The 13,620-nt window shown below is 33.7% G+C and overlaps 1 protein-coding gene across 2 annotated transcripts; it reads right to left on the minus strand.

Annotated features, from left to right (window-relative positions):
- Positions 1-860: 860 nt before the first annotated feature.
- Positions 861-5,822, minus strand: LEJ2 (Cystathionine beta-synthase (CBS) family protein). Of its 2 annotated transcripts, none has more exons than XM_090298048.1 (8): positions 5,527-5,822; positions 4,852-4,939; positions 4,660-4,724; positions 3,765-3,813; positions 3,531-3,583; positions 1,578-1,693; positions 1,424-1,481; positions 861-1,325 (listed from the first exon to the last, which is right to left on the minus strand). In XM_090298048.1, exons 1-8 carry the CDS (start codon positions 5,710-5,712, stop codon positions 1,218-1,220), a joined length of 723 nt encoding a protein of 240 aa, XP_090154174.1. In that variant the 5' UTR covers positions 5,713-5,822; the 3' UTR covers positions 861-1,217. The 2 variants fall into 2 exon arrangements, with proteins under 2 accessions (XP_090154174.1, XP_068467327.1); XM_068611226.2 differs by having other exon boundaries at positions 861-1,342.
- Positions 5,823-13,620: the final 7,798 nt, after the last annotated feature.

Consider the following 13,620-nt stretch of genomic DNA (forward strand, 5'->3'; position numbering starts at 1 on the left):
AGTGAGGGGACAGGGATGGCCTGCGGTGCCCAGCAGTTGGGTACAAAAGGAGAGAGTGAGCCATGCTAACCACTAAAGTAATAATACCTACTAAAAAGTGATAAGATTGAGTTAGGTATTTTTCTGGTTCTACACTGTTTTCTGATTATTGAGTTGTGAAAGGGGAAATGGAATGGGCCACTGCCAAGGGAAAACGTTGTGCCCACTGCTCTGTTTTGACAACGATGGATGATGGGGTCGGTTAATCGATTTTGTCGTCTCACATTTTTTTTTTCTTCTAATTCTAGTCAAATCTCGGACAACAATTGTATCGAAAACATATAAACAAACGAGAAACAAAGCAGAAAAAGAAAAGAAAATGAGAGAAAGACATGTCTCCATGTGAATGCAAAATTACAGCTCCTCTCTATTGATTAACAAATATCCGTGTAGAGGATTTCTGATTTGAGTCTGAGCTGTACCCCATATGTGATTCGCTAGGATCTATGGGGCCTTTAAGTTGTAGCCGAAGATGAGTCCATGATTAACGGAGAATTAGAGGCTCTTTTACCTTTATTTAAATATTTTATAGCTGTGGATCACATCGTGTTCGACGTAAGTGATCAATTAATAAATTTAAGATAAAGTTAATCTCTCGGATTAATGATATAGGCTTCATCAGTGATTGAATCACCAAAGGAGATGAAAAGTTTCATTAAGGTAAAAGACAAATGTAGAATTGGATGAACGAAGAAGACAACAGTAACGTGGCCAAATTGACCAAAACATCAACATTGCCAACGAAGTCGTCGTTAATTTTTCACGTATTGATAAAGGAAGAAATAATCTCATCTTATAAAATGGAGAAATAAAAGACAGGCTTGTCAACTGTTCTAATCAACACCTGTTATTGTCAACTGTTCTGATCAACATCTAGTCATGAGTTTTATTACAGTGAAGAACCAAGACCAGTCATCGCTTCAGCTCAACTACTAACAGATGCGGTAAGTACAGCAGTAGATTAATGACGGTTGAAATTCGTATGCGAATTTACAACATTTTCAACACCATTATCACCAGGGCGGCCCATATAAATTACAATCGGATCATTAAGAATAATAATTGCCCTTTTGAAATTTTGCCAATGACAAACATGTGTAATAGCAAAACAATACATATACATGCCTAAGCCAAAATTTTAATTCTAATTTAAAGCTTCTGTGAACACTTCAATCCAACTACTGCATGAAATCCAGCAACAAATTATGGAATGACCATCTAAATCCTATCATGCTTTCTTTTGATTTTCTCGTTTCACTAGCAGTGCGGCTCTTACAACATTTCCTCTTGTGATAATCCCAACCTTCAGATATTAATAATAACCATTTAGAAACACCAAAGTAAAAACTAGCACAAGTATAACAAGATTGGACGACTATCTTACCAGTCTACCCTCAGCATCTACAACTGGAAGGCGTCGAAATTTGGTTTCTAGCAACAACCTAAAGATAGAAATTTGAAAAAGGTGATCACTTTTTTTATGGGCGGCTTAAAATATACTAAAAAACAAAGTTAAACAGGGAAAAAGATGGAAGAACCTTGCAGCATCCTCGAGATTGGTGGTCTCACGAACGACCATAGGGGCAGTGGTCATCAATTCACCAATCAATTTTCCGTTGGTCTTACTGAGCAGCTTTTGAATCTCGTTAAAAGTCTGCAAGAGGTCATAGTATCAGCAAAATGGAGCTCTATTAAACTAGACCGTTGCTGAATATAATTAATTATAGTAGTAATTGAAATGCAACCCATCCACTTCAAATGCAGTCATTAGAATATATGAAACATAAACAGTCAAAAGGGAAAGGCTTTGTCCGTATTGGACATATGACTCTTCGAAATACCCATAGGCGTATTAAACTCTGCAGTGTCACTTTGTTGTCTGTATGGCATGTTTCACATGATTACCACGCAATATTTCGTGCAGAGTGAGTTGAGACTGCTTCAAATAAATAAGGTAATAGAGGGAGAAAAGGGATGAAGGGACACGCTTACAGAAGTACATGTCTCTGGATATTTAATAACAGATTTGAAACATGAACAGTCAAAAGGGACACGCTTAATAAGACGAGATATAATAAATTTTGAAGGTTCTAATCATGAAATTACAAATCATATTAAATGTTAAGTTCAAAGACAAGTTAAAAAATAGTTTGAAGCATATTTAAACAACGTATAGGAATTTAAAAAACATTTATAACTTCTAACTAGGACCTCACTAAACCATTCACCTGAGTTTCGAGAAACAAAACCGTATGTTATTTCATAGTGCAGAACAAAAAACTAAAGCAGGAGCACATAAAGTGATCGACAGATTGTGTGAAGCCTCAATTTTAGATGGATGAACACAAAAGCAATGGATGGAATAGCTAATTAAGAAGCATAGAGTGAGTGAGAGAGTGTCTGTTTGTGCAAAGACCCTATAACAGAAGAAGAATGAAAACAAAGCAACAAAGGGTGCATTCAATAGTGCTTTTCTAATTTTTTTTATTTAAAAATGTCAGTTTATCTGACTTTTCAATTTAGTTGATGAATTTGGTGAACTAATTAAATATTTTGAAAACATGAGTTGTAGAATTGTGTATTTGTGCGGTTCATATTGATGATATAGAATGCACTGCTACATGTATGTTCAGTACAATTCAAAATCATCTGTGATTCATAACAACTAACTCATGCTTGATGGGGGAGAGATATTATAAATTTGGTTGCCAGAAACATCAATTATGTTGAACATGTTCAGCACTCAGCTAGAGAAAATAATGGACATAGATAAGTTTTTATAAAAATTTCTATTAAGCAACAAAATATTTACATACATTAATATTAATTTAGTCAAAACGTAAGCCCTGAGTATTTTATCTTCAACGACAACTCTCTCCATGGTGCACTTTCCTTTTTAATGTTCACTAAGACCAGACTTTTCAGGCTAGCCGAGTTCTCCGGTATAATTAAGATTAGTAATCATTTCTCAGTACTGCACATACCACTGCTAAAGTGGGCACTTTAGCATATCTTCAATCCTTCCAAGAACAATCACACCAGCAACAAAGGTCAAACGGAGTCACAGAAATGTGTAGATTAGTCGCTTGTTTTCCTTAAAAGACACTATTAACCTCTTTTACTTAAAAAAAGGTTGTTTAAATTTTAACTTTAATTTAAGTAAACACGTTTAAAAAGCAAACAAATACTTGATCAGATTTCATTTATTTATTATGCATATTTCAATGGAGGCATTACAGCGTAGACAACTGTAAAATTTTCTATACGAAATTGTTTGGGATGCAGGTAAGAATGCCCAGCTATACTTTATATATGGTTTTGCTTTTCCAGTTCAGACCAACCTAGATCTCTAAAGGTCTCAGTACCAAAATATCAGCTCGGTAAACTGAACTTACTTGGTAATTTTAAGTATTAACACTATGAAATCGATACAATATTAGAATATGATGGTAAAGATAAATTAACTATAAGAGAAAGAAGTACAAACATACTTTCCAAGTACTGTCAACTTCTGGAAACATGCTATTATCCTTTAGCCCATGACCTGAAATCAGCATAACACTATCTGAGCAATAGGGTTTGGGGATAGAAGCACATAAAAAAAGCCAAAAAAATATTTTTATGTTACCAAATGACATGAGAGTGCTGTTAAGTTTTGAATGGGGAGAAAATCACACTAACAAAGGATAAAAGAGATGTTTCTTTTTAAAATAATAATAATATACCAGATATAGAGTCCAGTGCTAACAAGTCATAATCTGAAACAACACCAACCTGCAGGGTATAAAAGCATCTTCAGGAATAATTTCAGAGAAAATTATCTAGCAATGTTCTGCCGAGTTAAACTCTCAAGAAAATTTCATCATACAAATGAAGAACGGAAGTAATAAACCATAAGCAATTACTAATATATTCTGTAAGGTTGTCGCCATCAGATTCAGTTGTTAGAAGCATAACTGCCATTGAACTAGACTTGCTGAATTGATTTAGTTTTAAATAAATACAATAGTCAAAAGGAAAAAAAATGTTCATGGAGAATCTTCTGATTCATTATTAAATGATTAAATCAGCATCAACTGGATTTCAGCCGGAGACGCTACCTATAACGAAGTTTTATCTATTTTCACATTAGCAAAGGTTTTTAAAATGATATTTTCATTCTCAATTCAAAATTAACTAGTCTTGGTTGGGAGTTTCCTTTGTTAAAAAAAACTGCAAAGGAATATATAATTAGAATAGTGTTTTTACGACAATGGGATATTTTAGAGAGCAATGGTTTAAAAAAGAGAAGAAAAAAAGACAAAGTAATTCTCAAGACTGTCTAATGTAGAACCCCACATCAAACTTATGCAACCTAACCTTTATGTATGTGGAGAGGTAATTTCTTTTACTTGAAACTGTAACCGTTTGATCTCAACATTTTACCTTACCAATATGTCAAGGCTGTGTGTGTAAATCATAACAATATTTCTCTCATGATATGACAGTCAAACAGTGCATTTTGAAAAAAAAAATGTAATGGAAAACTACAAGGATTTTAGTAATAAATATGGTAGGCTTGTTAAACATATAAACCAATTAAAAGAGAAAAAACGAAAACGGCTACAAAAAATCACTCACCAGTTTCCAGTTATCATCTATCACAGGAAAACCAGTTATCCTTTTTTCAACAAGAATATCCAAAGCTGTTGCAAAATAACACTTTTAGAAAATAAAATATAAAATCCCCCTTCCTTTCACAACAAATAAAAAAGAAAAAGAATGAAAACACTTCGGCCTTGAAATAAAACATGAAACAACAATGAAATATACCTTCGTCCACAGTAGTTGTGGGTTTTACCACATGTAAATCCTCTTTCCTTGTCATAAAGTCACCAACAGTGTACAGTCCACTTCTCGGCTGCATGTAATGTCAAAAAAACACATGCCATATCAAAAGTGGTCTCTGCATTTATATATTTCTGATAAATTGGCACATCATACATAGTGAATCACTGAGAATGTCTCAGGCCAAAACGAACAAAAATCAAGTTATTCATGTCTTCGCCAGCCCTGTACAAAACGGCTTCCTCTATTTGAAGGAGGCAGATATATAAAGAGACTAATTCTCTGACTCTTCACGTTAAAGCATGAAACAAGATTAAAAATAGTCACATCACTGCACCAGCGAAGAAGGCACCTCTTCAGAATTAACAATAGCTACACGCGCCCTAACTCCTTACCACAAGCTATAACATAATAAAATAAAATAAAAAATATATAGTTAAAAGCCGCATGAAATGAAATTCAGAGTGTTTTAACCAAAATCCATGCAACTCAAGCGAGCGCAATGAAATGAAACGGAATTGAATCTATCAACTATAATCTAAAATATTAATATATCTCCAATCCTAACGGTGCCGCAGCTGATAGAGGAAATTAGGTAATAAGATAAGATGTTTTGCTCGTTTTGCAAACAGAGATGGAATTGAGGAGAAGAAGAGATACCGAGACTGAATTAGCGGTGAGGGTGTTGGCGGCGAGAAGAGGCGGTGGACGGAGGCTCCGGAGAGGGGAAGAGCGGGGGAAAGAGACGGCGGCAGCGGCGGCGCGTGGCTGGTACAGAGGAGAGTGAGTGGCGGAGGAAAACGGAGGGAGAGTGTGGAGATGGAAGTGGAAGAGAACCGAGTCCATTTGTTGGGAATTTGGTTGGACTCGATTCGGAATTGAGAGGGTTTATTGTTTTGGGGTTCAGACTTCAGAAGACTTCAGAGTTCTCACTCTAATCCGCAGATATCATCAAAAACACAAAATCCACCGTCAATTTCTTCTCTCTCCGCTTCATCGCCTACCAAAATAATTATAAAAATATCGTTAAATATCTCCACAATTTTTTGGCCTGATTTGCGAATGCCGTCAAAATATCAGTTATTCATAATTCCTTCTTGATTAAGATGTTAGCCACCATTCCACGCCTTTCATCCTTCTTCAATTAACTTTTCGTGTCAACAAAATTTTCATTCCAATATTTAATTCATCATATGTCGTTTTTTAAGGTAATTTTTTTCACGTGGTTCAATGTTCTCGGCTCCGACAACACTACCTCCTGTGAAGAATGCGTGCCATTTAAACTAAAAAAAAAACGCATGTGAAAACTTCTACCCAAGTTTTAAATTAATAAGATAGGTTTTCAGAGTGAGATGTGCAGTAACACTTCTTTTTATAATTCTAACTTTTAGGCTATTATTTTGTTTTTTTAGTTACACTTATATATATATATATAGTAATTTTCTAAATAAATATTCTTGAATATTAAAAATGAATTATGCACTCTCAGTGAAGCCACGAGCTTTCTTCGTTCTCCTATTACTTACAATGGACCATCTCCACCTTCGTATATTTGAAATTGCATATCTATAAAAATTAAATTTTCAATTTTATTTTTTTAAAATTTTGTTCCGGACAAAAGTATTGGTGAATTCAAACTCAGTGTACTAAAAAAAAATGTGAACTCTTAATTAGTATTTAATCTATTTTTATTCTTTATGCTTTCTTTGATATATACTAACATCTTTTCTTTTCTTCTATATTTGGTTTTATTATCAGTTCTATTCAATAATAAATATTTTCCTCTATTTAAGATTTGATTATTCAGAATCTTTTTATCTGTGTTGATATAAAATTAAAACTCCTTAAATACGAGATTTACAGACGACTTATTAGCACTTAATATTGGGATTGACCCATAATACTACAAATTTATATTTTAAATTGTATAATACAAAATAATATTTTTTAAATACAAACGTTAAAAAGGATTGGTGAATATCATCTCCTTTGTGGATACTAGTTGAATGTATTTTTTAATTTGGAAATATATTCCAAAATGTATATTCAAAAATATATATAGAGAGAGAGGAAAAAAAAAAGCTTTAAAATAGGTTTTTGATTATATTCTGAAAATTTTATAAATCACTCCATCAGAATGAACCAGCAGCTATAACAGAGATAAAAAACCAAAAAACCTTGGGGTACTTCTGACATTTCACCACCCAATGCGGGTGCAGTTTTCAGTTCATGCATAAAACACATGCTCCAAACTTCAAGTTCAAAAGGCGCGATCCAACTCCATTTAAAGTTGGGAACTAAGCCCAATATCAAATTGAGGGGCCCAAACAAGAAGGCCAATTCAAGTCTAGTTTTTTTTTTTGGGTCAAAATTCAAGTGTAGTTTTGTTTTCTAAAATTCAGAATTATTTAGAAAACAAATATTTTATTATATAATTATAAAAACTGAGAGTGGAATTTTTGAAGAAAATAAAATAGGTATTACAGGGTTTTGGAGTAGAAAAATCGAATTCTCTAAAAAAAATACAATTCTACAAGTCAAGACTTTAAGTGTAACTAAATTTTAGTAAACTTAATGCTAGAAGTCCACAGAATTGGGAAAATCTCAATTTAAATTTCGACCCTGAATTTTATATGTAAATTTTAGAATTATAAACTATAAATGTTGGAAATTTATATTTTTAAAACTCTTAAACCTTAACCTTTGAATTAGAACATTTTATATAGGCTAAACCCTATTGAACTACTAACTTTTGATTACTTTCTAAGAACTATATTATTATATAGAATGTTTCACTATTATTTATAAATATTTAAGATTTGACAATACCATTTTTAAGAGAATTACTGACTTGTAAAAAATGTTTTATTTTATTTAGAAACTCTAGACTTTATACGTACGTAGGGGATAGGGCCTACACTCACATGATTATCAATCTACCCTCACTAGGTCACTAGCTTGTCCTAATTTCTTAAACACCCTAAGATATAATTGTTTACTTATAGAATTGGGAATCGATCTTCTACTCAAATACTCTTAACACTATGTTACGATACTCTTTGTGTGCGGTTATTTTGACATGTAATCTGACATTCAAGTAAATATTTGATATTTAATGTTCGATGCGATTAATACGTGATAATAGCGTATTTTTTTTCTAAAAGTTATGACTATTTATATATTTATCATAGTCTCGTTATTATTGAATCGGAATAACATTTGGATCATGATCTTAGATTTTACTTGTGTCACTTAGATTGATAATCTTCTTCTAGTTTTAATGTCTTTTGAATAGGTCGGTCAGTTAATATTAGACTTCATCTGGTATCGATTGATACAATAATAATAAATACTAAAAAAATTCTTTTTTTTAATTATGATGTTTACTTTCGTAATAAATCTAAATTATCTCATTTTTTAATTAATAATGTAGATTAATTAAATTATTTAATTAACCTTTTATATGTTATTAAGAGTTATTATTATTTTAATTATATGTTTTCGAGGTCAACTCTAACGGATCTTCATGGTACATATCTACTTACATTCTTGACATGATGTAAGTTGTTCATAGTAAAATAATTAATTTTTTATATTGATTATATTATACTATTACATTTTGATCTATAGTTTCTATCTAATTATAATAAAATATAAATCTTTTCCGGACCAAAATCATGCAAAAATATCAAAACCATCCTAATAATCTCGTTTTGAAATTCAATCTTAAATATATATTATTTAAAGAATAAAACTATATCACTGTCTGAAATTATTAATTTTAGATACAATTAAGTAAAATCAAAAGATTATTCGTAATCCCTAAACCCTAAACTATTATAAATGATAAAAGCCCTTAAGAAAGTACCTATTTCATTCTTCTAATATCTGTAAGATTATATTTGCTGATAGAAAAGAAGTAAAAATTTGACCATAATAAATACAAAGTTTCTCTCATAATTTGCAGCAAAAGGTTTTTCTAACCTCCACGTTTGGATTTCTAGCCGCATATTAAAACCAAACCAAGCATCACAAAAATGTAGATTCGATCAAATTAAGACGAGGAAGTTCAAAGTTGATTCATGAATGATAAGATTCTTCTGCACAAAATCCTGATGACATAATTATGTCCGTTTACAGTAACCGAAAATTTATACCTCTTTAGTTGCATCCTCACAAAACTGACCCAACCAACTTTTTATGTCGACTTCATAAAAGTTAAGAAATAAAAACATTTTTAGCATGTATATAACTACTAATTGGACACTCTCTAAATTCAACCCGAGTATTTAAGCGTATTATCCTACTATTCTGATTCGCTTAGTTTATAAAGATACAAAACTTAATTCAATTCAAAATAACAATAGGTTTAATGACGCGTGAAGTAGGCAGTCCAAACAGCTCCCAAGAAATATTAAAAAAATAACTAAAATAAAAACAACTGAATAAATAACTAAATTAGATAGGCACAAATATTTATTTTGAGATTCGATGAAAATAAACAGTCAGAGATAATGTACTAGTGCACCCCTAAAATAAAAGAGATATATTTACATTATCTTTTTATGTTATTGACTTCTGAAGGAAGATCTATGAATGCTATAAAAGGGTCACAAGACCCTAAACAAAGCTAAGTGCAATTTTGAAATACTACACCGATACTCATGTACTATATTGATATTTATATGTTTTTACTGACTTGATCGTCGGAGTCTCATAAAAAAGTGGAGCTCCCATCACTGTGAATTATTAGCATCTCAAAGCAGCAACAACAGAAAAGAAAAATTGGCTCAGAATCCACACCAAAATACGATCTAAGTCGATCGGCAAGAACAATATATAAAATGGAAAAATGTTATTTTTACAGATCTACAATGATATAAATCAATATGTCACAATGTAATTTTAAGATGCTCCATCTTTTTAAATGGATCCATATTTTAATATATTTTTTTATATAATTATTATAATCTAATGGAAGAATTTTCAATATATCAACACTCATAAGACTTCAAAATATTAAGTATTACAGACTTAAATGTTGATTGATTACATCTAGTATTTTAAAAACGAAAAGAAGTGTAAGTAACATATTTTGTGTGGTATTTGTGGATTTGAAATGTATAGTGCATGTAGAAGAGATTGACTAAAGTTGTGGTCATATATGAAGCAGGTGCATATTGTGCGTCTTTATTGTTGGAAGGATTGTGAAAAGATTTTACACATTGTCATGGTCGTCTTATGAATCATCAAATCCAAAAAATTTGAATTTATAAAAAAAAAAACAACAAATGCAGACATAAGCAGCAGTAGTAAAGACATGGCAAAAGCGGATAATTATGATTTCATAGGATTCCCTGGTAGGTTGGTTGCCTTTCTAAAATTGTCAAATTACACAGTGCTTGCAAAATTAATATTCCTATATATGGGAACTACACGTGTGCCATTAGCCACACCACACACAAACCTTAATATTCGCACTCGCTAATGTCACCGAAACAACAATAAGACGTTAATCGGAACATGTTCCTTCTGCACTTTCTTCACCCAAACTATTCATTTTTTTAGGATATATGCTGCCACAGACAACAATTTTATCTTTTCTGTGCACCGATTCCTTAAAACAGTGAAATATGTATTATTCCAAATGCATAAAATATTTAGTTTGACGCAAATGCAAAGAATTATAAATAACACAGTTTCGTTACTATTTTGGGGAACGAAATGGAATCTAGACTCTTGAACCAGTATCTTGTGTCCACGCAGTCCTTTAGATTTAACTAATTGTCGCAATGAATGCGATTTAAAAGTCTTAAATCGTTATTTAAATATGATTTGTAAAGTTGCTTAACTTGGGGATTGGAAAATTGAGAAGTTAAAGCAAGCACGCAAGAGATTTAAAAGAGGTTAGAAATTTGAGTTGTGAATTTAATTTGGTTGGGTTCGCAAGTGGGTTACCCTTCTTATGTGAAAAAAATTGAGAATCTATGCAATGAATAAGGGTTGTTTTTTTTATTGCATTATATACATAATACAATAAAAATGAAAATAAAGAGTTATGAATCAAAGTAAACAAATGAATCAAATAAGATAAGAACCTCCGGAATCCTTCTTTTATTTGAACTGATCCAATTTCATAATATTTTTATTATGAAATCAAAAAAATCGAAGAAATCCTACTTTCTTATATATAATATCTTAATCGAATTGTATGTAATGATCAATAAATTGAGTTTGATCCCTTCGGTCGGTCAGGTTGATGGGTGATGAATTGGGATTCTCCTCGTCCTTGATTTGAGCATTAACGGTAATATGGGTTAGCCGTCGATCAAGTTTCCCTGGTGTCGGTCGTCTCGGCCAAGTAGACCGTCGGCCTCGTCATCGCAATCAAGTATCTTGGGTCTCGGTCAGGTAGACCAGGCCTCGGATAGCCAGGTGGGTCTCGGTCAGAGAGACCAGGGATCGGCCTCGCCCATACCGGTACAAGAGTGATTGAAAAATAGAAGGAAGGAAGATTCGAAAACAAAGTTTGATTAATTGAAGAAATATTTGAGTGTTGAAGGTGGAGAAAGAGGGCGAAAATAGTGAAACAAAGTAAGAGGGGATTGTGTGTGATTTTTGAAATGGAGCAACAGAAGTTAGGTGGGATACATAGGTGAAAGGGTTAAGGATAATAAAGTTAGTGGGCCTGGGCTTGAATAATTGAAGGAAAGTGATGAGAAAAAACAAGAGGGAGGCCCACTTGGTTGGTACTGTTTCCACTTGGGGAAAACAAGGTCTTCAACCGTAGCCTCGTCCCACTTCCATTATGGGAATGTTTAGCTTTTTGAAATTTTGCCCTCCACTCATTACTTTTCGATTCGGCTCGTCTCGTGAGATACATCACAAAAACAGATTATTAGGAGAAAGAGAACACACAACACACAACACTGTGTCGTGTGTGTGTGTGATGTGAATATTGGAATTTGGATGGATAAGCACGTTCCCAATTTTATGAGGTTGGACTTGTTGGGAATTTCGTCTCCACTGCGATGTCATGTCACGTGGCCTTCTCTTTCTCCACTTGTTCACTTGTTTTAATTAATAAATCTTTATTACTGTGGACCCACCCCCCACAAAATACAAAACACCACACTTTCATTACTACTCAACGTTAAGCAGCCCAACCACACTTACATTTAGAATGTGTTTGCTTATAAGAATCTACGTACACCATGATTTTAGCTTATGAGTATTGTTTGTATCTAGTGATTAAAGCTGAAATACGAGTGTGGAAATGGGCAGAAAACGTTGAAATTGAAGTGTGTAAAGGTGTATAAAGGAGGGTTGGTGATGGATTGGATTTTTATCTAGATCCATAAAATGGATTGGATTTAAAATTTATATATATTTTAACTAGATTAAATTTATAATTTTTTAAAATTTATTTTAATTAGATTAATTTCATTTTATCAATTAAATTAAATCAATTTTGTCAATTAGATTAAATCTATCTTGATTTGGGCTCTAACCGACTTAGCTTGAAAAGTTTTGGGCCCAATAAACTTGACATAAACTTTGACCCACTTGACTTGACAAGGATCTGGATTGACTCAACCTGGGTCAACTTGATTCTACATGGGCCCAGTGCATAATCAACCTTCGCTCTGGGCAACTCAGCACGACATTGGCCCAGGCCGATTTCGATCAACATCTGTCTGGATCGACTTCGGTCAACATCGACCCGAGTCGACTCCGCTCGACAATGATCCAACCGATTATGCACGACATTGACCCGACAGACTCTGCACAACCCGGGTCAACTTCGACCTAGGCCGACATTGGCTCGGGCCGACTCCGCCCGACATCGTCCCCGATGGACATCAGCCCAGTCCGACTCCGGTTGACATCAGGCTGGAACGACTCTCCTCGACATCGGGTTGGGCTGACTCCACCTGACATTGGCTTGGGTTGACTCCGATCCACATCAACCCGGGGCGACTATGGTTGACATTAGCCCGAACTGACTCTCCTCGACATCAAGTCGGACCGACTCCGCTCAACATTCGGTCGAGGCAACTCCGCTCAGTTACAGCTTAGCCCAACTCCACCTGACTCCGGCCGACTTCGCTCGACATCGACCCGGTCCAACTTCGCTCGACACCGGCCTGGGCCGAATTTATTTTACATCAACTATGCTCGACATCGTCCCAGGCCGACTATGCTAGATATCGACCCGGTCCAACTTCGCCCGATATCGGCCACGACCGGCTCTAGTCAACATCAACAAGGGTCGACTCCACCTGACTTCATCCTGGACCAAAATTTTGAATTGTACTCTTTTCATCCATAGACTTCATGTAAAATATACAATTATTCATTTTTTGTACGCTTTACAAGAAATGACATCAAACTTCAATCCAACAGCCAACTCGGTCAAGGTCTTCGATGCCGTTGAATCCTTTAACACCTCGTTTTAAACTAAGGCATACAAGTTCTATTATGCTCCATCAATACCCATTTCTTTGCTTGTCTTAGATTATTATGAGCTCCTAATACTTAGAAATCATTAAGTGCATTTTATTCACACAACCTTATACTTAGAATCAACAATATCGAGTGTTCGCATAAAAGTGTTGTTCTATCATGTGTATGAATGTTCAAAGCCAAAAGTAATTGATAGGAGTGAGTAATTGAACCATCACAATTATTGTGACAATATATCTCATAAAAATTATAAAGCTTTATCCATCATCAGATATTATACCTAGTTTT

Source organism: Phaseolus vulgaris, chromosome 2 (assembly GCF_051622355.1).
Source record: "Phaseolus vulgaris cultivar YP4 chromosome 2, ASM5162235v1, whole genome shotgun sequence".
Taxonomy (NCBI): Eukaryota; Viridiplantae; Streptophyta; class Magnoliopsida; order Fabales; family Fabaceae; genus Phaseolus; species Phaseolus vulgaris.

Coding starts and splice junctions, on each gene's coding strand:
- LEJ2 (XM_090298048.1), bottom strand. CDS start 5,712: ATGGACTCGGTTCTCTTCCACTTCCATCTCCACACTCTCCCTCCGTTT. Junction 4,940..5,526: donor TCACCGCTAATTCAGTCTCG/GTATCTCTTCTT, acceptor CATTACATGCAG/CCGAGAAGTGGACTGTACAC. Junction 1,694..3,530: donor AAGTTGACAGTACTTGGAAA/GTATGTTTGTAC, acceptor GACCTCTTGCAG/ACTTTTAACGAGATTCAAAA.